We start from the raw sequence: 23935 nt of genomic DNA, 5'->3' as shown, positions 1-23935 counted from the left end.
GAATTGCGTCCAATATGGGTCGATTAACCAACTGTTAGGCTTTGCTCAAAGTTGAACTTGTCACCGTTATTACTTCCACCTTGCTCATCCTCAGCCCTTTCTGCAATCTCATTCACAATGGCAAGATCAGGTCATTCCACTCAGTTGACTTCCACTTCTGGAAGACATAGGGCGCGTCAACCACAGACACAGAAGCTCACGGATAACGAAATTTCGGAGTTGAAGAACTACCTTCCTGAGTGGACTTCGGCGAAAAGGATTGAGAAGAGGGCAGTTTTCACTGCCATAGCTAGGGCTGCCAGGCTATTTGCTCCCAAGGTCGACCAAGCACAATGGAAGAAGAGGAAGCAGGTGATTCATCCTTGCTTCATTCAAAACTAAAATTTTAACAATCTTATTCTTCCATGAACTCTCAGATGTACAAGACATGGTTGTTCAACAACCAGAAAAAGAAGGAGAGGAAGGACATGATAAAGTATGGGAGGAAATGGACTCCTAGGCAGGTGATCTACCAGCAGAAACGGGAGGAGGTGCTGAAGAGGATTGAGGACGAGTCTGGGGCAAAGCCAGGAGGGTCCCGGTATGTTCAAGCATTATCAGGCGGCTGTAAAAAGAGTCATGGCTGAATTGTCCGATGATGAGTTGGAGAAGGCGAAAGACACGGCTGAAGAATGGTCCAGCAACTTTCCTCCTCCCGAGATACAAGCACAAGTGGCTTGTAAGAAGGGACCGGTGTATATGGAGCACTTTTCGAAGGAGATGTGGAGGCAATGCGGGATGAGAGTGTTTGTGATGTCGGCATGGAAGAATGAACAGGGAGAGGTGCTGTTTGGGATGTAAGTCAATTTTGTCATCGCAGATCATCGCAGATCTTCGATCTCAATACATTTCATGCAGGCACGATGATAACGAGGCATTAGGAGATGGGGAAAGTTTCATGAAGACGAAGGACTGGGAGGGACATCGAGCCAGTTTGGCAGGAGTACACGCAGGAACAATTTCGGTGAGTGTTTGATCTCTGGCTACTGGAATGAATTGGTTGATCTTTGTCATGATAGGTGCTGGGGCACGAGATGGTGGGCGACAGGTGAATGGAGGTCGAAAGAGAATCAGGAAGCCTGCTTTCGAACTCGAAATTGATGGGGATGGGATGCCGGTGCTTCCTGACATCACCGAGACTGAAACTTGAGGAGAAGAAAGCCATCGTCAGAGCATTTCTCACATCGCACTATCGTGAGTCCGTCGTCGCAACACCTGAACATTTGTTGAATGCATTTATACAGGTATCTGTTCTGGGATTGTCAAGGCAGTTGTGCCATGGAGCGCCATCATACAAAGTCAGGATGACTTTGTGGCAAGAACGTATCTTCCGGCGGATGTGGACTTGAAGGAGCCTTCGAAGTTGCAACATTGGGACACGACCGCCTTACTGAATTTCTGGTATGCTCGGCAGGAGAAAGGCGAAGGTCCAACATTCCTGTTCAAAGCATGGAGGAACAGAGATGGGGACATGGTAGCCTCGGTTGTATCCGGAAATTCACCTTCTCATTGGACTCGTAATGCCAGACGAGTTATGATCCGAAGGCCTCGGAATTCATCGACCGAAACTGACAGTGATCCCGAGGCCAATCACGAGAGTAATCCAGAGAGCAATCCTGAGGACGACACTCATCACATGGAGGATGATGCTGATGATGACACAGAGGAAGGTAGATCCCCGCAAAAGAGACCCAGAACAGAGCCTGGTCCTTCGACAGCACATGAAGGGACAGCGGTCCCACATGCAATTCCAAAGCCTCGCTTGGTCAATGCAGGGAAGACTGGTGCACTGCTGACATCGCGAATGGGCGACCTCCTGACTGGGCTGACTGCGAGAGTCACTCGCAATGTTCAGGAGGATGGTGCAACAGAACGAGTCAATAGGTCGCCGGCGCCGAAGAACATGCGGGGAAGGAAAGCGGTGATTGAGCCATCGGCGAGGACAACCCGGAGTAAGTCAACACAGCAGCCATTGGACACAAGCACTCGAGTGACGAGAGCAAGGGGAAAGAAGTAATGGGCTGATACTACACTGCCTGCCATTACCTGCTTGTATTTACATGTCAATGTGTAACTTTCATATATCAGACCTAATATGATATGCAGAGTCCCCACTAGTGAATATCGATTATTGAGTCCTGACTATTGAGTCCCGACTATTGAGTCACAAACATTGAATCCCGACTATCGAACCTCGAGTCCCGAACCCGAGATTCGTCAAACACCGAGTCCCGACTATTGAGCGTCGAGTCCCGAGCATCGAACATCGAGTCCCGAAAATCGAGTGCCGAGTGTTGAGTCCCGATTATTGACTCCCGAATATCAAACATCAAGTCCCGACTATCGAGTCCCGAGTGTTGAGTCCCAATTATCGAATCCCGACCATCATGTATCGAGTCCCGTTCAACACCCGGGGACATGTATTGAAAAATTTGGTAGTGTACATGATGTGGGATGTCAATGAAAAATTCACAGGTTGCAATGCAGTAATTTACATGGTCAGTTGTTCTTCAAAGTGTTCAATCATGGAATCTACTACCTTGAGCATTTCAATGCTCATCTGTTCAACTCTTTGCAACCTCTGCAGGTCTGCATCAGCTTTTTTCAGTTTGTCGGATGTTTCTGCCCAAGCAGTTCGGAATGGACGCTCGGCCTCGATTAGTTGTTGGATGGAAGGGTCAGGAAGACCTCCAGTACGGCGTTTGTAATCATGGAGTCGATCTTGGACGGATTGGTCTTCCAGAAAGATTAGCTCAAAGATAACTGCTCTGCTTTCAGATACTCACATTCTGGGTGTTGGTATTTTCCAAAAGGATGGAGCTCCTGGACCATCAACCGTACATCCTCGATATTGAGCTTCGGCTGGTCTGCAGGGAGTTCGGTAGATGATTTGTCGGCTTGGGAGATAAGATCAGTCTCCATAATGGTCCAGAATGAATGGACCCACATGAAATAGACACCTCTGAGGTAGCCGGAGCAAAAGTGGGAGGATCAGCAGAGTCCAGCAACTCATCAACATCAATGACATCATCCTCAGGCCCGAGGTACAAGTCTGGATCAATGAGACAGCTGGCATCATCAGCTTGACCCGGATGTGATTGATCTTCAAGGGTGAAGTTAGCATGCATGGTGATCCCAGGTCATCAGTAATGTATAGTCATACCGGGTATTGCAGCCGACGCATCTGGGGGTCCGGATGACATAGAATCATATTCTATGTCATCATCCGGCCCGAGGTATAAGTCATCTAAGTCATCTAAGGGATACCCGGTGAATAGATAAGGCATGATAAGAATACAACATACCTAGTGATGCCCGGCCCATAGATGAGTCATCCACATCCATAGAATTATAGTCGGTCACCGGTGGGTCATTAAATCTAACGGCTGGATGGGCACTCATGTGTGGAGAATTGGTGGACTGATTGACTGATGATCTAAAAAACTTCGAAGTTCAACACAAAGTTGGCAATTGCCGAAAGTTGAACAACGACCAAACAAACACAAACAATAAACGATTTTGTGGATCGCCCATCAAATGTCTTGTTTGTTTGAAACTTCATCTTTCTGATAACTGATTTCAATCTGATTTCAAGATCTTTAAATCTCTCAACCCACTCATCATGTCCACTCCAGTTGACAACTCTTTGACCCATCTCAAGGCATCCGCTGCCCAGATCATGGCCATCATCAGTGCCGCCCGGCAGATTCCCCCGGGTCCCAGCCACTCGGCTTTGGGAAAACAGGTTGCTACACTTGTGGTATGTATTTTGTTTGGGTGCTTTTTCTTCTCTAACATCTTGGTAGTCTGATGTAGCCAAGGAGTATGGGTCCGGGGATGGTCCTATTCCCGGCCTCATCATTTCGTGCTCCAAAGAGCTCCAGCGCATCCGCAACATGGTTCCCAAGGTCTGGCCAGACTGGCACTCCATCGGGTATGACGATCCTCGCATTCTGAGGCACGCCTGGTACCCCAAGGTCCTCGCCTGGAACGCCTTAGGCGACCAGACCTTCGATCTCCCAACTGCTGCCCCCCCATCCACAGGTCCGATTCCTGTCAACCTTCCCTCCCCAGCCATCCCTGCCGGCAATGTCGCCGGCCCTTCCACCAACCCCACCACCGAGTCCCGGGACAAGGGGAAAGGTAAGGCCGTCTTCGCTGACCCAGACCCCGAGGCAGAAGGGAGTAAGAAGAGGAAGTCCCCCTTGATTTCTGGACCCTCCTCCCAACCCCCGAAATCCGCGATGAAGAGTCACAAGCGTCAGAGGTCTGCTCGCGTTGTGAAGTCCAAGGCCATCGTGGAGTCGGAAGATGATGAAGACTCGGTTATGCAGGTATGTCATCTTGTTCATTTTTTCATTGTCTCTCATTTTCGTGTAGCCACCTTTGGGTGGAGTGCCGGAGGTCGTCCTTCCCCGGCTCTCCACAATTGTCGCAAGGACGCCTGATTCACCTCGCTCGCCCCGGGTACCCAAGAAGAAGCCCTTTGGCCCTGCCACAGTAAGTGTCATTTATGCGTCCGGGACTCGGGTGTGTGCTTACATTATACCAGGTGATTGCTGGCAGTCACACAGCAGTTGTGGAGCCCTCCCAGCCCACTCCCGAACCTCTGGTGCAGGCACCCCCAGTCATCCCTGCAGTTGACATTCTCATTCCCGGACCAGTGAGTACTTTGAAATATCTCATGTGTCCATACACAAATACAACCAACAGAACAACCCATGCTATGCTTGCCACAAGCACAACTGGCCTTGCGCAACTCGGCCAGACAAGAGGACCGGGGCTCCATGTATGTCGTGCGTCTACTGCACAACAAAGAAGATCAAGTGCACCCCCGTGACTATGGGATCCCCGCCTCCTCGCGATCGTTCTTCCTCTACTACCCGGAAGACGAGGTCCAGAACACCATCCAGGGCTTCCTCCAAGACTCCCTCCAAGGCTCCCCCCGCATCCAAAACTCCCACCCCCTCCAAAGCTTCCCCTGCCTCCCAGTCCAGGGCCCGAACTCGCAGTCAGTCTCGTGGCCGGGCCGGAACTTCTGGTGTCACTGCTGTGACCACTCCCAAGACCCAGATGCGTGGTCGCAGCAAGACTATCACTGCCGTCAAGGCACCTGCACCTGCACCTGCACCTGCACCTGCACCTGCATCTGCACCAGCTCGTAAGTCACCTGAGTTTTTCATCACCGTCTGACCTTCATTTTCCCTTGTAGCCCTTCCGTCTTCCAGGTCGGCAGTCCCTGCTGCAGCACTTGGGGTGCCCATGCCAGATCTCCATGCCATGTCCATTGCGATTCGAGATGGCGCAGCTCGAATTGCTCTTCTGGAGGCTTGTGTGGCAGAGCAGGATGGTAAGATTGAGACCCTGCAACGCCTTCATGAAGGCCTTAGGCGCGAAATCATCGACCGGCACCCCTCATTCCCACTTCCCGACACTCCTGCCCCTGCAACATCCTTGTTGCTTGATCAATCCGGCCCCCGCACCATGTCACCCCCAGAATCCGCACTCCCTCCTCTGATTGATCTCAGTATGGAAACAATGGCTCCCACACCCGCAGCCCCGACATTCCCGGATGCCTCTGCCATCGAGGGTCTCCTGTTCGACTACAACCAAGTTGTTCATCCAGAGGATCCAGATGCATCCGGCAAAATTGTGGACCCAGGTGATCCAAGCAACCTTGTCCCAGAATATGACTCTTCCAGCAACATGGATGTTGAGGTGGAGGTGAAGGTTGAAGAGTCTTCTGTGGAGGTTGACATGGCTACATAATTGCATAGTGATAGATGTATATACAAGTTTTCAATGAATGTAACCTCTGCCAGTCCATTGATTGAGTCACTGAGTTCCGAGTCCCGAGTCCCGGAATTCGGCACTCGGGACTTGAGACGACAGATTTGAAACTTGAAACTTGAAACTCGAAAGCACTCGAATCTCGGGTCTCGGTACTCGGTATTCGGTACTCGACACAATGCTCGAAACTTGTAAAACTGTTTCGAATCACCGAGTACTGACTACCAAGTACCGAGTACCGAATCTCGGGTCTCGGTACTCGGTATTCGGTACTCGACACGATGCTCAAAACTCGTAAAACTGTTTCGAATCACCGAGTGCTGACTACCGAGTGCCGAGACCCGAGATTCGGTACTCGGGACTTGGTACTCGACACGATGCTTGAAACTCGTAAAACTGTTTCGAATCACCGAGTACTGACTACCGAGTACCAAGTACCGAATCTCGGGTCTTGGTACTCGGTATTCGGTACTCGACACAATGCTCGAAACTCGTAAAACTGTTTCGAATCACCGAGTACTGACTACCAAGTGCCGAGACCCGAGATTCAGGTCTCGGCACTCGGTAGTCGGGTCTCGGCACTTGGTAGTCAGTACTCGGTGATTCGAAACAGTTTTACGAGTTTCGAGCATTGTGTCGAGTACCGAATACCGAGTACCAAGACCCGAGATTCGGTACTCGGTACTCGGTGATTCGAAACAGTTTTACGAGTTTCAAGCATCGTGTCGAGTACCAAGTCCCGAGTACCGAGACCCGAGATTCAGTACTCGGTACTTGGTATTCAGTAGTCAGTACTTTCGAGTTTCAAATTTTGAGTTTTGTTTCCAATCTTTCGTCTCGCATGCCGAGTGCCAAATTCCGGGTGTCGGGTGTCAGTACTCGGTTCTCAGTACTCGGTACTCGGTGATTCGAGTCTCGAGACTTGTGACTCGTGATTTACAAATCGACATTTGAAACTTGTGATTTCTGAGAACAATGTGTATTATCTTATGTATTTCTGTACTCATTTCACCGACTACTGAGTGCCGAATCTCGGGTCTCGGGTCTCGGTATTTCAAGACAACAAAAATGTATATCATCTTAAATTTGAATTTTCTTAACTCGAGACTCAAAACTCGTAAAAATGTACAATACCTAGGCCTATCTGTCTATATGATATGTATCTGGGCCCACCCGTCTATCTAATACATAATTCACCTCACCCTTGGCCCACCCGTCTATCTAATATTACCCGACGTCGGCCCACCCATCTATGTAGAATTCCCCACGTCGGCCCACCCGTCTATCTAATATGACCCCACGTCGGCCCACCCGTCTATGTAATAAATAATTCCGCTCACCCTTGGCCCACCCGTCTATCTGATAGTCGGCCCACACGTCTATATAATACTATTTGCTATACATCTCTCCTCAGGTCTATAATATATGTCAATCCTACTCTACATATTACCCACATGGGCCCACCCATCTCCATAATAATATTTCTCCCGGCCCATCCACTATCGTCGATGATATATATAACATCAGCATAGATGGGCCCACCCGTCTCCATCAGAAATAATATGCCTCCTGGCCCACCCGTCAACATCAGGAATATACATAACATCGGCCCATAATCCGCTGGCCCGTATTACACGGGATATTATGTAGGTCGGGTGACCCGTATAATACGGGATTTGTCACTGAAGGGGCTCCCTTGTCCTCCTCCCCCAGGTACTCAGCCTTACCTGCCCTCTGGCCCTCAACCTTACCCGCCCTCATCCCCCTCATTGCTCAGCATTAACCTCTCCCCCCAGCGCTTGCTGCGCTATGCCAGATGTCATTGATCACACGGGGACTTGTTTTTTTTGCCAACTTTACATCTCAGTTGAATACACATGTCAGAGTTACTCTACCTAATGTATGACTTTGCCTGCATCCTCTCGTGAATTCTAAGTGTCGTTTGAATGTCTGATTTCATGCCGAAGTGTGCCGGTATGACTAATTTACGTGCTGCCGAGTTTTGCCAAAACTCTACCGAGCTTTACTGAGCTTTACCGAGCTTAGTGAAAATCCTGAATCTTACTCTGAGTGCACCTATTAGCTAACGCTGCCATTTTTCAAGAGCTTATCGGGATTAGATTCGCACTCTCACCTTACGTGTCACGATCATACCTTGGCAGCGAGCTCGCAGATGGTAACATGTGGCCATGGCTCCGCAACCTTGAACCGAAGGCGGCTCTGATCTGAATCAGTCTTGCCTTGGAAGACTGTAACTTTTAATGGCGTTCAGAGAGAGTATGTACAGAATACAATCACAAGCTAAACTTACATGCCATAATCATATCTCATCATGATCGGCTAAGATGATAGCGTGCTGCCATTCGTAGCTTACATTGTGTACTTGATAAATCTGGGCAACATAATCTAATGTCACAACTCCATATCTAATATCAGCACTGAGAGAGATCTTGTCGAGGTTGTAATATGAAGCACAGCTTGTATGTGGTAATCATGTTGCGACAATATGGTATTGCACTATAGTTACTCCACATATTTTGGCCGTTGGTAATGTTTATCCAAAATAGTCCGGGGATATAAAGCTTTACCTGATGTTAACATTCACTTAGATATTGCAGAGAAGGAAAACCCTGTCAGAGGTTACATGGCTTGACCGGGATATGACACGATTATAGTGTACTATCACTGATACTCAAATAGGTGACCATGGAGGCACTCAGCAACTCAATATTCCATTATCGTGGCTGATGGATGTTGTAATATGTGCCATCTTGGCAGTGAGCTGGTAATGTGACTATCACCATTGTAAATTTGGCAGGTTTCATCCCCACTTAGTCTGGGTATTCAAAGCTTTGTCATGACAAGTACAATTATGATACATATTATGCAAAAGCTAGTTCAGATAAAGCTTTATATGACATTATCATTTTCAGGTCAATCACCTGATGTAGTAGGTTGCGGTACAGCCACGTGGCGAGCCGTATTGGTTGAGAACAAGCCAAAGAAGAAGGAAGTTTTTGTTATCTTGAAAACCCTGTGGAGGTCACAAACTCGGCAAAGCAAATCCGGCTTTTATGGCCATATCAAGTCACCTATGCCAGGTCGCTGAACTCAGTCTTGGGGATGATGTCTGTATTCCTGTAGCAAGGGGGACACACACTTGTGTCATGGTCGGCACCCTCCGTTCTCTCATACAACAATGGCGCTGGCGTTCCCCATGACCTCGTCCTTCATTGTCTCGTGCTGAAAACTGTGGGACAGCCCTTTGTGGGATGCAGGCACAGCTAAAGATTTCATTTTGGGCTCTCTCGCCGCACTCAAAGCTCGGCATCATTCCGTTAGTGCGCTGATCACCTTCCTGAATTATTATATTTTCAGGACTTGTGGAGCAAGGCATTCTTAATCAAGACATGAGTCCAGGCAATATTTTTCTCAGTGGTCCAGATGATGCTGAAGGTTGGGAGGGGTTTGTCACAGGTCTCAAACTTGCTTCAGTAGTACAGCCAGTGAGACTAAAACTGTATTCTCATTGCATCCGCTCTCCCCCCCCTCCGTGGAGATTACAGTACGGTTACTATGGAACTTGCCTGTTCCTAATCATTATCTTTAGGGTACTGCTTTGTTCATGGCCGAAGAACTTCTATCCACGATGCTTCTCCTGGACAAGTCCAAGAAGGAAATTCGACCGGCACACATTAAATGCGAGGTACACCATGACCTGGAGTCTTTCATTCTTGTTCTTTTCTATTTGGTCACATGAGACGTGGTCTGGAGCGCTGACTCTGGGACAAGGATCCAGGCAATGAATCTCAGATCCAACAACTTTACCGTACTTTGTTCAGTGGCCATACTATTCGGCTCATCCGATGTCCTGCATGATTTGGGAATCATGCATGGACATGACTACTAGGTATCCCCCTAAAAGACAAAGTCTGTTAGCTTAGTCCTCAGACTAGTCAACCCATACCTTGGTATCAAACCTTGGTCCAATAGTTTCAGTTTCCCTCAGTGATTCATGAATCCACCATGTTTTGAAGAAAAGTCATATGTGAGATGGGAATCACATAATGACCTAGTTGATATGAGAAGCAAAATGAAGATTAAGGTATTGCCTTTCCTTTGGCTTATTCACTTTGGCTAGAGAAACCCATAGAGAAAAGTTCAAAGCCTAACAAAAACCTATCTAAAAAGCCCGCGTATTGTGTACTATTATTTGTTCCATTATTTCTGAGTTGTTTTCTCTAGTGTTCTTTACTTTACTTTTCTATTAGGATGCTCTGACTAATCAGATGCTTCATAAAATTGTACCTACAGGGTATGATGTCATAATGATGTCATAGGACTTCACCCACACTCCTGCAGGTATTTTGTTGAAAGATATGATATCATAGTGATGTCATAATGATGTCATGTTCCATGGAATTTGCTAGAACATTCCAATGACTCATAATGACTCATAAATGACTCAGAGTGACTCAGAATGATGTCATTATCCCACCATGAATATTCTGGAATGTTCTTTTGCAGCTGCTAGAACATTCTGCTCCAGTTTGTGGGATATTCTTCTCACATTCTCAAGTCATTACATCACCTTTTTGACTTACATAATATTCCCACACAAAATGTATATAAGGAGAGCCCATTCTCCCCCAAAAAAATAGATCTCCCACTTGTTGCATTCAAGAATCTCCCCCTTGAGCAAATTGAACTCTCACCTAAGAAGCTTCAGTCTGAACAATTGCTGCTTACAAAGCCCATTTCCTTTGTAAGAACTGTCCAGACAAGTGCAGGGAAAGTGTTTCCCTTGAGATTACGTAAGTTTCTTGCGATAGAAACCCAGTTTTGTGAGACAGTGTTCTCACCATGTAGTGTTTACTGACCAACATGAGCTTTGGTCACTGTTGTTATTTGTGAGACCAGTGTTCTCACCAGGTATTTGTATACTGACCAACACGAGCTTTGGTCATTGTTGTTATTTATCATTGTTTTTCTATTTGTCATTTGTTGTTATTTGTGAGAGCAGCGTTCTCACCAGGTATTTGTATATTGACCAACATGAGCTTTGGCCACGTAGTCACATTTGAGACCAGCTTCTCAACAGTTTAACCGTATATTCAGGAAACCAGTTCAAGTGTCTAGACGGTATATCCTAGACAATCCCATAGTTTCAATCACAGATAATAAAGCTCCGGCTAAGTTAATCTAACTGATTGGTTTAGCGAGCCTCCCAAGAACTCACACATTATCTACCACAAAGAAGAAAAGTTGTAGACCGTGTTAATCGAGGACTGGCAAGAAGTCTTATCCAGTGTAATTGTGGTGTCATTACATTCTTACAACGTTTTCATATAAGACCCTTGGTTATTAAGACACCGACAAGGACGATCCTGCTTTCTTGATGAAAGCGACCCCCCTGTGTATCTTTTGGATGTCCTGGACCCACCAATGGAACAACTACTTTATGGTTGTTGGAAACTTTTGAAAATCCAGCGGTCCTGCAACTTTCCTACAAAATGAACATAGAGTGAAAATTGATCAGAAGATGCAATGGAAGAGTGGCACGGAGGAACTGAAGGTCATCACTTATGCGCAGTTGTACAGTATCTATGACATAGCGGTCTGCGAGCCTTCAGAAATTAACTAGGATAATCAATGATGATGTTTGTCGTCAAAGAATAGAGGCCTGGTATGTCCATGTGTTAGTATGGCGCAACTTTGCAAATCTGGATGTGTGAACTTCAGAAGCGGATTTCTTCATTGATGTTTGTGTTTGCCACACAAAATTATTTATTACAGGGGCCTCTGCAAGATTCATCTTGCAAAGGCGGGAGTGAGGACCACTGGAACAAGATCATCATGATGAATGCAGGGGCAATGTTCGATATACTCACTTTCAAATGATAACTCTTCCCCCACCGACAAATAAAGGTTGCCTCAGCCGCCCCCAATGTTTCCGAAGTGAATAGTACTAGAAGCAGTTGTAATTAGGTTAACAGAGTGACAGCCCAACTCTACTTCCGATGGTGGCCCATTCTACCTCTCCTATGAATGACAGGATGAGTGTTCATGTTCCAAAGACGTATAATCGAGGCTTATTTGGAAGGATATTGACATGAATATTTGTATTCAATGACTCTGGCGAGTAATGGATCGTATGGTGATATTGAATACTGCCCCCTGCCTTAGTGCATTAAGAATCCGAGACACAATGATGGGGCTGACCATGATTCCACCCAATTTCGAACACATAAAACAAAGTACTCACCCCCCGCAGCAGGACAAGACCCTGGCAGATCATGGCATGCTCAAAGAGTGTCAGCATGCAAAGATATTCCAAGGGAAAGGATGGCAGTGTTGAGGCGGACGTAGAGTAAGTACCTCGTAGCAGAATGGACAGCCATGTATTGGGCTCAAACCTTCAAATGACAGGACCGTAGGATGGTAGATGGTAAGCTCTCTCAGGTACAGAACCAACTTATATAGAATTCACTGGAGTGTGCACATACTGCTCTAGTCCTCTAACCTGGCCTGGTCTAAACAGCGGGACATTGCGCACGAGGTAGTATGAGCCTTGAGGAAGTTTGGCGTCAGAGTCCAGAATCCGAGCACTGAATTGGAATAAGTCATAATATCGGTACTGCATGCAAGCTCCTGCAGAAGGACTGCATACGACAACCAACCAAGGATTTCTAGAATATGAAGTGCAGCACGGAGGCAAGTTGGGAGTGTTACCCAATTTGAAATTACATACCGGTCACGTTTGATGGGCACAACTAGTAGTGCCACAGTTTGGCTACGGCCCGCTTGGGCATGGCATCTACGGACAAACCCGAAGTTCGGCGATAATAGCGAACTAAGCCACTGATTTGCCATATAGACTGGTTCATTATGTTAGTCAGCTGCAAGAACCAGCTAAAGCCAAACTACGGCTTGAACTGGCCAAGGCCAGTTCAAGCCAGCTGAAACACTTGCAAGCGTGGAATCAATTTGCTCCTCTGACTTCCTCCTTGCCTCTTGCATTGTTTGGATCTACTCTACATTATTTGTACCATGAATAAGGTGCCTACTCGAGTCGACGGCAGATTTAGGTTGGGAAATGTTCTCGGGTCTGGCTCATATGGTACGTGACTATGTCATTTACATGGTGACTATATTGACATTCAACATCTTAGCTGTTGTGTACCATGCACAAAACTTCATCAAGGATGACTTGGTAGTTGTCAAACTTGAACCCATCAGCAACCACTCATCCTCTGTGTGGCATGAATACAACATTCTGAAATGACTCGCAGGTGGCATCGGGATTCCAGGTGTCTTTTGGTTCGGGAGAGAATCAATGTTACCATGCATTGGTCCTTGACCTCCTTGGGCCGTTGTTACATGACATCTTCATTGTGCATGATCAAAGGTTCAGTCTTCATAATGTTGTGAATCTAGGAATCCAGCTGGTCAGCCGCTTTGTGTTTTAGGTCATTGCAGAGAGCTAACTCCATTTTTCCAGCTCTCCCATCTTGAATATATCCATTCACACGATTTTGTCCATGGTGACATCAAACCCCAGAATATCTTAGTGGGTCTCGACAATTTGAAGCACACGGCCTTTATAATCGACTTTGGTATTGCGAAGGAGTACTGTAATACTTCGACCAGAGCCCATATACCATTTCGCCAAGGTCAATGTATCACTGGCACACCTGCATTCGCCTCAATCAACAGTCACTTAGGAGTCGTGCTGGGTTGTCGCGATGATCTTGAGTTGCTCATGTATACACTGATATGTTTCTTACGTGGCTCCCTCCTGTGGTTAACCAGTGAGCATGAGAAGCTCTCCAATTCCTCCATGCTTGAGCGCAAAGTAAACACGACTGTTGAAGTTTTATGTCACGGAATTCCCATCGAGTTCGCAAGTCTTCTCATTTACACATGCTCACTTGCATTCTCAGAGGATCCTGATTATGAATATCTTCGTTCGTTGCTTCATGCTATTTCTGATACATTGCCAATGCCAGCTATATGCCTTTTGGATTTTGGCCAGCCCAATCCTATCATTCATACCCCTGCATTCACCAACAAGCAAGTAATGCCAGTGGACAAGACAGTGCAACAACATCCAATGAAGGCAAACCCTCCTCGCAGATTAACTCGTATGTGAGCATATCCTTTTCATCTTCCAATTTGTAAACTGACGCTCCTGTTTTTCCTGAAGTTTATGCCCATGTAATAGCCCTGGGCCACTACCCACAACCACTTTCACTCCATGCCGCAACAAGCAACGTGTTGTTAGATTTAGATGAATCATGACACTATTGAACACTTCCTACCAGTACATACGTGTTTGTGATATATTATTGGTCTAGAACTAGCTGTACGAGTAGCTATTACTAGTAGCAAAATTGTCATTCTTGAATCAGACTGCACACTGTCAAGTCTCGACTCCCATGGTGTGCCGTCTTATGTCAGTATCTCAGGCTTCAGCACTCCCTTCAACTTGAACATATTGTACTACTGCAGATGCTTTCAATCCTTGCACCAAATATTCAGTTCCATGGCCTATGGGCCATAGTGAACAAGGTAATATGAATGTTAACGAGTCATCAAGTTTTTATTGACACATTTTGAAAGGTCTCTGGTCTTCAGATACGAGATCGCCCATCAGTGCCATCACATCTACAAGTCTATGACACCCAAAGCCACTGGGGACTATCCACTAAATGTGGCACTGCCCGTCTGACTTTATCGTATGCTGCATGGTAGGATATTCCATGAAACGTGTTGTTGGTCTTTCGCTAAGCGAACCTTATTGGGTTGTGTCATCGTGATACTCAATCACCAATTAGAACACATTTTCAAAGGTTAGCTTTAATGTATTGATATCTTGCAGTGTCTCCCTGATGCAGGTTTATATAAACAGGCAATTCTGTTGTTATTCACTACTCTTACTACCAACATGCCACCTCGAAAGTGTGCACCCAAGACAACCATCACACCTGCTCTCGCTGTTCCCGTCCCTGCTCTCGCTGTTCCCATCCCTGCTCTCGCTGTTCCCATCCCTGCTCTCGCTGTTCCCATCCCTGCTCCAGCTGTTCCCATCCCTGCTGGTGTTATTCCCATCCCCACTGTTATTCCTACCCCCATTACTGTTGTCGCCATCCGCACTGTTGTCACAGTGAATGCCCTCACAAATCCTCATCGAAAACACCAGCTTCCTCATAGATATTGAGACGACAGCCCAGCTCATGCTGACATGCCAAGTCATTCTCAACCTACAGTAGATGAAGGGGAATATTTTGACCTTGACGACATCCCTAGCAACGATGAAGAGGAAGAGTTCGACCCACCTGCACCTACCATTAGGGCGCCTGCAGGCCCTAGCCTGCTTCAGACAGCGCATAATGTCCATTCCACGCAAACTACCCTCCTGGACACCGGTAGTCTAATGAAAAAGGCCAAAGGCGTGGATGATTTCCATTTATTTTTAAAACTGAATGAAGTTACTGGGTGCAATACCTGCATCCCTTGCGAGTGAGCATCATGTCCGCAATTATTGTGTTCTTTCTAACACAATTCACTAGGAAATTGCATGAACTTGACCCGACGTACAAAGTTACAACATACAAGACTACAACAAGCAATACAGGCCCTCGTCACCACGTATACAATCACCATACCCTCATTTACTTGGAGGAGGCAGGGCGCCAGGGCTGGCCCATTCAGATGAAGTCTTTAAATGCTCTTCTTGATGAAGGATGGACGGTCACAGCAATACGTGAAAGGCTTAGAGATCCAACCCGCTGTAGAGACTCGATCCTGGGTAGCCTCACAATGGCACATATTGCAACATAGGTCGAGTCTACAGTATCATGCATGTAACACGACACTTGCGCGATAAACGCGACGTTCGCGCGACGCGCGCGACTTAGGCGACACTTCCGCGACATAGGCAACACTTGCGCGACTTGCGCGCGCTTTAGGCGAATTTTCCCGCGCCTAAGCGCTATAGGGCGCCTGACTTCCCACTGTGTTTTCCCATGTCCAACCAAGTTCCCAGGTATGCATTTCTCCATTTATCATTTATTTCAACATCGTACCATGTTTATTTTCACTTGGTACACATTTCTCATGACACATTTTTTTACTTAACACAACACACATTACCATGGACCACCACCATCATAGACAGTCACCATCTCCGAGTTTTTATTATGTTTTGAATAAATCATCGCAAGCCCTAGTAGCAGTTAGCTCTAGTGGCCATATCCGCATCAGTTGTCTTATCAGCATCTCAGTACACGTCTTAACATCTCACTATCGCTCGCATACCGCTTTCACCCAGTTCCGCTTTTCGACGCGCGACTTTCCCGCGCTTCGCGCGCCTATAGCGCCTTTGTTCCCGCGCTTTCGCCTTATCACGCGCTTTGCGCATTCCCCCTAGAGTTGACCAGTGGATATTTGCTTTCTCCGCTTCCCCTAAGGGACAAACATATCGCACTCATATTTTCCTCCCTTCAACAATTATATCAGCTGCACCCTCAGCTGAGTTGAAGATCCTTCACCGCACAATTGATTTGCTTGGGGATGTCCCCGATAACAATGTGCTACTCAGACGTGGACAGCCAGGAACTCCTGAGGATGAAATTCCTAACTTTACCCTTGACGAGATGCATTGACAACTCGTGAGGTTTGTTGTTGCTGACGACCAGGTGAGTTACTGTTCATTTTCTATGCGCTATTAATAATAATACCTTCAGGCAATCAACATCATTGAGTGTCCTGAGTTCCATTGGTTGATTCGTCTTCTACGGCCAGAATTGAATAAGAACAATATCTACCATTACACAAAATTTCGTAAGTTAATCCTTGACTCTTGAGGCCTTTGATGAGTACTTCGAGGTCTTGAAAAGGGACCTTGCAGTAAGTACAGTTGTCTAAAGTCTTGAAAAGTATCTTATATCTCTCAGATGGCACAATGAAAGATTTCATTTACATCTGACCTGTGGTCAGACTCCAACCTCTGCCCTTTCATGGCAATAACAGCTCACTGGATCGCCAAAGAAGTGAAAACTTCCATGCTCGTCTTGAGGGCAGTGCTGATCGCTTTCAGTCACGCACCAGGGAGTCATGCAGAAGACTGCCTAGGCCAATTGATATTGGGCCTCCTCAATCGCGCTGAAGTGACAGAGAAGGTCCGTGTTTATCTTTACTGTTGACATGATCTGACTCCATTTAGTCTGGACATTTTACCCTGGACAACACTGGTAACAATCACACTTCCATGCAAGAGTACTCATGTCTACTGGAGGAACGCAGGCTAGAATTTGATCCTGTCAAGCAACGGATCCCATGCTTCCCCCATATTATCAACATATGCGTGAAACATATTGTTGACGAGTACTCGATTGCTGACTTTTCAGATGTGTCAGAGACATGGGTAGTTGGTGGGGAGACCATCAACAAGGCGGCATATGTCCAAGCCCTAGCAGGCAAAGCCCTTGATTGAGCTAGAGCGCTTGTGCGCACAGTCCATGCATCGATCCAGCGCCGTGACAGTTTCACGCTCACCATTACCACAGGTAACAAGAATGAATGGTTCCTAGACCATACAGGTTCTCCCACCCAGCTGCCTGTTGTTCAACTTCTCTATGATGAGCCGACACATTGGGACTCTGTCTACATCATGCTGAACCATCTACGAACCCTTCGCCAGGTAAGCCTCTGCCCCGCTAACATCTATCATGGACTAACAGTAGCCTAGGCTGTAGATATGTTCTTTCAAAACCCGAATCAACACCTGATTGCTGACAAGAAGTTGATGCCGATGGAATGGCACTTTCTGCAGGATCTCGAAGTAATTTTAGAGGTCAGTGCTAATGTATTTTAAATCTACAATCTGTCTCATTATTTGATATTAGGTACCGCACGCTGCTCAACAAGCAATGTCAAGTGAAAGCACTCCAACACTGAGTGGCGCGGTTCCAACCTTTGAAAGATTGATCGAGGGATGGAATCATATAGCGAGCCACTTCCCACACTTTGCACCACTGATTAACATGGGCTTGCTGTGGGCAGAAAAATATAATGATCGGATGGGCACCACCAACGCTTATGCAGTCTCTATGTGTCAGTTCTGTGTATTTTAATGGAAGTCTGATTCTCATTGTTACTTTTAGTTATCAATCCTGCTTCACGGATGTCGTGGATGGAACACCATTGGAGTCAACAGCGAACTAATGACGCCAAGAAATTTATCATTAAACTCATATGTATTTATTTTGCCGATAACAGCACAACATTGAATGTATCGTCCAGATGCATGCCAAGAGAGGGTCCCTGGCCTCTGGTTCTGTGCCCACTGTATGCACAGTACAAAAGCCAAGCACACTAGGTTCACACCTCTATGGCCTTCCTGACATAGACATGCCGTCAGATCACAATGAAGGTGCCCAAATGGTCCTTCAGGAGTTCAACGCCTACAGCACAGCTACTCACAGCCCCAAAGGCACAAACATTCTCTTGTTTTGGACAGCAAGAGCCTTGTATCTCCTCAAGCTATATTGTTTATCATTGACCATGAAATGTTGATCAGGCCTCTCAGGGCATGTTTCCAACAGTCTATGCAATTGCCTTGGACTATCTGCCAATACAGGCATCTGCTGTCCCCTGTGAGCAGGTGTTCTCGTCAAGTAGCGAGACTGACACACAAAAGCGGAACTGTCTCAGCCCCGTGCTGATGGAGGCACTACAGATCATCAAGTTCATGCTGAAAAAAGATAGACTCAATTTCACCAAAGGCTGGGTGGCATCACAGTGAGACATGGAATACGAGGTGCTATGTGATGTAGAGCCGGGTGAGATTTTCGCATCTAACATTAGCAAAGCTTCATGTGGCAGTCTGACACATGAAGTGCTCCTCAAAGCTATTGCGGACCAAGAGTGCGATGATATTGAGGATGCTGCCGTCATCTATGCATCGCTATAACTACTTTTCTTGCTCATCATTTGTTTTGTTTACCTACTGGACCTTACATCCCTCTAGCATTATGTTCATTGCTGACTTGATGTCAATCATTAGCTCATTTCTTGCTTGCAACTTGTTCTCCACCAGCCCTTTCCTCAGCTTAGTCAGTATGTAGTTCAATTCAGTCCAAGTCTTTGTAGTTCGCCCACTCGCAGACATGATTGAAGCAGCTCCCAATCACTCCTCTCGCACCCGCATTTCGTATGTTGTCCATTTCTTCGATATTTCTAACCTTTGCAAATTTACACTATCATAAGCTGGCTTGAGCCGGCTTACAGCGCTTATTTCAGTTATATTAGCCGGACCGAGTCGCAATCATGTAAGCAAATTGGTCTTTGCAGGTCCGGTTAAGCCGGTGAATTAAAACTGGCTACTGCCGGCATTAGCCGAGACCACGGCAACACTAGGCACAGCCTCCCATGCAGGCTCGTTTGTTCCTCGTTGCAATTGGAAATACTGTTATCCGAATACTGCTCCTAGACCTCATCGTTCACCACAGCGCGCTGCAACGCTTCCTCATCGTTGAGCACGACCTAATTGATCATACGTTGTCGTGTATTTAACCAATGACGATCCACCGTCCTCCGGACTCTCGTCTCCTTTCCAATCTCATAGCACACGAAAAGGAGTATACGAAACATCTATCCTCTCTTTTCCCCATATCACATGTTGCTCTCGCATCTCTTTCTGCATTCGCGGCTGCCTCACCTTCGGCTATACCTAGCAGTTCTTCAGTCTCTCTAGCACAAACTATCGGCACCATCGTTGATGTACTCTCCGGCGCGGACGATGCTCTTCAGCTCTACAAACAGGCGGTTGAGAACTGGCGCGACCAACTTGGCCACTTGATAAAGCTCGAAGAAGACATAACAGCTATTCTCCGTGACAGGGAAATTCTGTCCGTCCTAACTCTTTCTCTACCAGCTCTCCGTTAACCTTCATTTCAGAATAACTCGGCTCATCAAAGTTTCTAAATCCTCCAAGACCACACGGGATCCTCGCTCATCGCTCGTTATACCATCTGGTTCTACCTCATTTACATCTCTCCCTTCTACTAATTCTACGTTACATGGCTCTTCGAACACCAAACTTCTGCAAGCTCAAGAGGAGCTACGCGCATGCGAGGATCATTTGGCTACTAAAGAGCTGGAATTGGAGGCACTTCGGGTCAGCATAGCTAGAGAAGGTCTCGGTGCTCGCTGTCAGGCTCTCATTGATTGTGGGTGGGCTTGGGGTGAAATGGGCAAGGAAGGTCTTCGGGCGTTACAGAGTCTTAATGCTTCAAGTTCTGATGGTAAAGGTATGCTATTTTACTGTTTTTTTTTCTTTCAGATCACCTATTCACAAACGTGCATCCAGTTCCAGAACCCCCATTGTCGTCATTTACATCGCATTCGCATTCGCCCTCTACGTCCATCACTCCCAAACAAAAGCCTTTACGTTCTCCCGCGCTGCCTTCTCATGTTACACAGGGCCCAATATCCTACTCCTCCGACATTTCCTCCCTCACGCCTTCTCAAAGTGCATCCCAACAGCACGATGGGACCTCTCGTGGAAATAGCCAAGAAGGCGCGGTTCCTGATCATCCTAGCTCCAATGGCCATGAAGAGGTGACAATCGATATTCCTCCTGCGCACGCCATCTCAGAACTTACCATGCCCACTGGTGTCCCTTCCCCGTCCCCTCTCAGAGCCCCCTTATCTGAGAGTTCGACAGACCTCCAGGCTCATCCCCTCCCACGTAGCAGCAGCACACAACGAATCCGACGTCCATTATCCAGACGCATCACCGAGGTAGACGAGAACGAGTACATGGAGAGGCCTGCTCTCGTAGCAAACTCTTCCTTCACATCCCCTAATGGTGCTCGCAGTGCGGACGATAGCAGTGAAGAGGGGGAGACTCAAGGTCCCTTGGAGGTCGTCGAGAACGATCCATTCAAGCAATCGAAGCGCCTCTCTCTCCGTCGCGAATTATCTCCAGACGCTGTTGAGCGCACACCCGAGCGTAACGGTAAACAGCGGGAGCGTAAGCCATCCATGAGTTTTTTTCGGCTCTCTGCGTGGTTTATTCAAGATCTCACACAAGGACCAAACTCGCGCGGAATGGAGTGACGCTACAGAATCCCCACATGCGAGTCCAAGCAAAAAAGGGAAGAAGGGCTGGTCTACACGAACAGATGCAAACCTGAAGGCTTCCAGATCTCGAGACAGCTCAGAGTCTGAGTCTGAGAAAATACTTAAACCCCCTCCGCCTTCAGGAGGTGCGAAGTTGCGCAAGGGCCGGTCACAGATGACAGCTCTTGCATCATCTAGTGGATGGCAGACTGATGGACCCCCTTCTGCAAGTCCACGCACAAGCGCCAGGCGGAAAAAGAAGAAGTCAGTTGCGGAGCTCAAGGGCAAAGACGGTGGGTATACAGATGGCGAGCTTGATGCAAACGATTCAGCTCCTTCGGGCCTCCCATCTCGGAGCCAGTCGGAGGTTGCTACCCGACGTCCGTCTGTAAAGCGGCAGACAACCCCAACCTCCAGCCCCCAGGCTCAACCACTCGATCTTTCACGTGCCTCCTCACTCTCAATGCGAAATAGCGTCAGGTCGGCTCCAAATCAGGTAGCAGTCAAGTCGCAACATCGCAGAGCAACTACAGACCTCTCCGGGAATATTGATAACGCCAATGGGGAAGCACCTCGTGAAGGTTATCCGCGACGGTCAGCCTCCCTCACATATGGTGCTGCACCTCAACACCTAGGGGATTCTTCTGGATCTGCAAGATCGAAACCCAAGCGTACACCCAAAGCCGGGACAGTTCATCCTCTCCCAGCGAAAGGCAACACCAGTGTGAGTCTTATGAGCATCGTTGAGGATGTCGCACGACAGAATCGCAACGGCCGGGGTACTACAGGTGCGGGCTCATCGAGTCCAAGCACAACGAAACTTGAAGTTCCGCGTGCCCCTACACCAGGTGTGCCTACCAACGCGCCGTGGTTCTCCAAACTCTCAGATGATCGACTTCCTGTCCGCTCAGGATCATTGGACATTCCCCGCGCACCGGGGTCGGTTATTTCTGCATCTCAATCCTCCGCGGTCGTTCCAGGCGCACAAGGACCGGCGAGACCCAAACACGAAACCCCACCTCGTCGCCCATCTACAGGAAAAGGGAGTGGTCCAGCTGCAGCTTCTGGAAGCCAATCCAGAAAGACCTCCCGACCAGCTGTGTCGCCTCTTCGTTCAGCTCTTCGAAATTCCAGTCGTACGCCATCACCTATCCCAGCTCAATTATCAGAGATACGAAAGCGAGGAGCTGATGTGCGCCCTGAGGAGGGATGATAACCCTCGTGGACGGACAGAGCGGGAGGAACCCGAGGGGCGCACTCCAAGACCAGCTCGGCCTAGGCAGGCCAGTGAACTGAATGATATTTCGATAAGAGATTCAGTTTCGATGACATCAATATCATCGTACAGAACGGCGGAGGAAAGTCCAATCGAGGGGGGGTCAACTCCCCCGGCTCCGCAACATGATACTGAGTCATCCACAATCTCCATTGAAACACTGACAAGACGGAAGAGTGTTCGGGTATCTCTTCAGCCGACATACTCCCCTACTCCGCCTGCTCTGGATGATGATGAAGCTCATGGCCGTTACCCCTGGAACTCAACGAAGAAGGATTGTAACCATCACGATGAATCCAGCGAACCTGTCATATGGCAAGACTCGAGCGACGAAGATGAGGAGTACAGTCGCGCCCGGAAACTGCTTAGTAAAGCCGGTAAGAGAGATAAAGGGAAGAAAACAGCCTGTAGCCGAATTTGAAGGTTCAAACACGGGCACTCGTTTGGCCCTTGATCGATATTTGTTCTTTATTATCCTCAGCGATTCATTCACGGTCCTTGGTTGATTGTTACATACTTCACATATAATTTTTCTATTGGTTTGGTTTTACAGTTGAGCCTTTACTCTACATATTCTGAATACATAGACTGGATCATCGTTTTCACAGGTGCTGATTAGGTAAAGAAGCTGTACAAACACCGACAATCTCTGCTCGCCGTCCCGTCCACACAAATCTCTCCTTGTCTTCGTCACTTCCTCACTGAGTTTATCTCACCCACGTTATCCGCGTTTCCCAATCTTTATTCACGTTATTTGTACAATCTTTACTCGCTACCATGGCTGAAGAGCAGCAGCAAATTTCTCAAGGGCAGGATGACTTTAAGCAAGAGGACAACGCGCCAATTAATGTCAAGGTACGAAAATCGATGGCATCGCATCGATTGACGCGACTTCCCATCTCACAACGGATCGCAAATCTGATCTTCTCCCCTAGGTTGTAAGCTCAACTGGGGACGAGGTTTTCTTCAAAATCAAGCGCAACACCAAGTTGAGCAAGCTTCAAGGCGCTTATGCTACCAAAGTCGGCAAGGATGTGGGCAGCATTCGGTAAGTAAAATTTTCCAATTTGTCTTTTTAGAAGTTGGGCAGGTCGATTGTTCTTGGTGGCATAAACTATGCTGGTTCCCTATGTGCTAAACGACCCTTAATCAGATTTTTGTATGACGGATCGAGAATCAACGACGATGATACGCCTGCAAGCCTCGACATGGAGGACAACGGTGAGTGTTTTTACTGTCTTATATTTGTCTGTTTCTGAAATTACTCCTATCTAGATACGATCGATGTGATGGTAGAACGTGCGCACCCTTCCAGTTTCTTCATTGCTTTCCTAATTTTTGATCTCATGATCCTCTTTTTGGATATGCAGAGGTTGGCGGTTCATATCCTGCATATTTGTACAGTCGTCGCCCATAATTGTAACACTACTGCTTATTCGCTTTCCTTGTCAATCTCACGAGCATTCATATGCATCGACCGATACCTTTTGGATGAAGCATCGCTTAGCGCTTGGCTCTGTCGAGTAATGCGTCCATCTCTCTCAATCAAATTCTCTCGTCGCCCTCTCAGCACCCTGCTGTTGAGTGCTGTAATGTATGTCTGCAGACGCTGCAGAATATTTTCGATACTATACTCCTGAAACACTGATTATGCTTATCTGCCTGATGGCGTGCTTGTTGATTCCGTTCACCACGGGCAGC

At 47.3% G+C, this 23935-nt stretch overlaps 4 protein-coding genes across 4 annotated transcripts; all 4 read left to right on the top strand.

The window, feature by feature from the left end:
* Nucleotides 1-117: 117 nt before the first annotated feature.
* DFJ58DRAFT_735848 (uncharacterized protein) lies at nucleotides 118-2056 on the top strand (the record flags this gene model as incomplete). Its single annotated transcript, XM_041386703.1, has 7 exons — nucleotides 118-351; nucleotides 417-580; nucleotides 615-836; nucleotides 898-1003; nucleotides 1059-1087; nucleotides 1178-1233; nucleotides 1284-2056. The coding sequence occupies 7 exons, from the start codon at nucleotides 118-120 to the stop codon at nucleotides 2054-2056; spliced, it is 1584 nt and encodes a 527-aa protein (XP_041236219.1).
* A 10823-nt stretch (nucleotides 2057-12879) lies between these two features.
* On the top strand, nucleotides 12880-15049 carry DFJ58DRAFT_735845 (kinase-like domain-containing protein; the record flags this gene model as incomplete). Its single annotated transcript, XM_041386702.1, has 6 exons — nucleotides 12880-12949; nucleotides 13002-13084; nucleotides 13122-13277; nucleotides 13331-13973; nucleotides 14036-14046; nucleotides 14711-15049. The coding sequence occupies 6 exons, from the start codon at nucleotides 12880-12882 to the stop codon at nucleotides 15047-15049; spliced, it is 1302 nt and encodes a 433-aa protein (XP_041236218.1).
* Nucleotides 15050-19269: 4220 nt separating this feature from the next.
* On the top strand, nucleotides 19270-21044 carry DFJ58DRAFT_869092 (uncharacterized protein). The gene is made up of 3 exons (XM_041394255.1): nucleotides 19270-19742; nucleotides 19792-20144; nucleotides 20204-21044. Exons 1-3 carry the CDS (start codon nucleotides 19411-19413, stop codon nucleotides 20953-20955), a joined length of 1437 nt encoding a protein of 478 aa, XP_041236217.1. The 5' UTR covers nucleotides 19270-19410; the 3' UTR covers nucleotides 20956-21044.
* Nucleotides 21045-23011: 1967 nt separating this feature from the next.
* On the top strand, nucleotides 23012-23535 carry DFJ58DRAFT_618497 (small ubiquitin-related modifier; the record flags this gene model as incomplete). Its single annotated transcript, XM_041380999.1, has 4 exons — nucleotides 23012-23089; nucleotides 23170-23282; nucleotides 23388-23455; nucleotides 23510-23535. Coding segments are annotated over 4 exons (285 nt in total), but the record flags the coding sequence as incomplete, so codon positions are not given.
* Between the last annotated feature and the right edge of the window lie 400 nt (nucleotides 23536-23935).

This window comes from Suillus subalutaceus (genome assembly GCF_016647625.1).
Source record: "Suillus subalutaceus strain FC151 chromosome Unknown DFJ58scaffold_234, whole genome shotgun sequence".
Classification (NCBI taxonomy): domain Eukaryota; kingdom Fungi; phylum Basidiomycota; class Agaricomycetes; order Boletales; family Suillaceae; genus Suillus; species Suillus subalutaceus.
This window is presented reverse-complemented; position numbering and strand designations above follow the sequence as displayed.

Excerpts from the sequence above, each read along its gene's own strand:
- DFJ58DRAFT_869092 (XM_041394255.1), top strand. The coding sequence starts at position 19,411 with ATGACGATCCACCGTCCTCCGGACTCTCGTCTCCTTTCCAATCTCATA. Across the intron at positions 19,743-19,791 it reads CTCCGTGACAGGGAAATTCT|AATAACTCGGCTCATCAAAG; the intron begins GTCCGTCCTAAC and ends CCTTCATTTCAG. Across the intron at positions 20,145-20,203 it reads TTCAAGTTCTGATGGTAAAG|TTCCAGAACCCCCATTGTCG; the intron begins GTATGCTATTTT and ends ACGTGCATCCAG.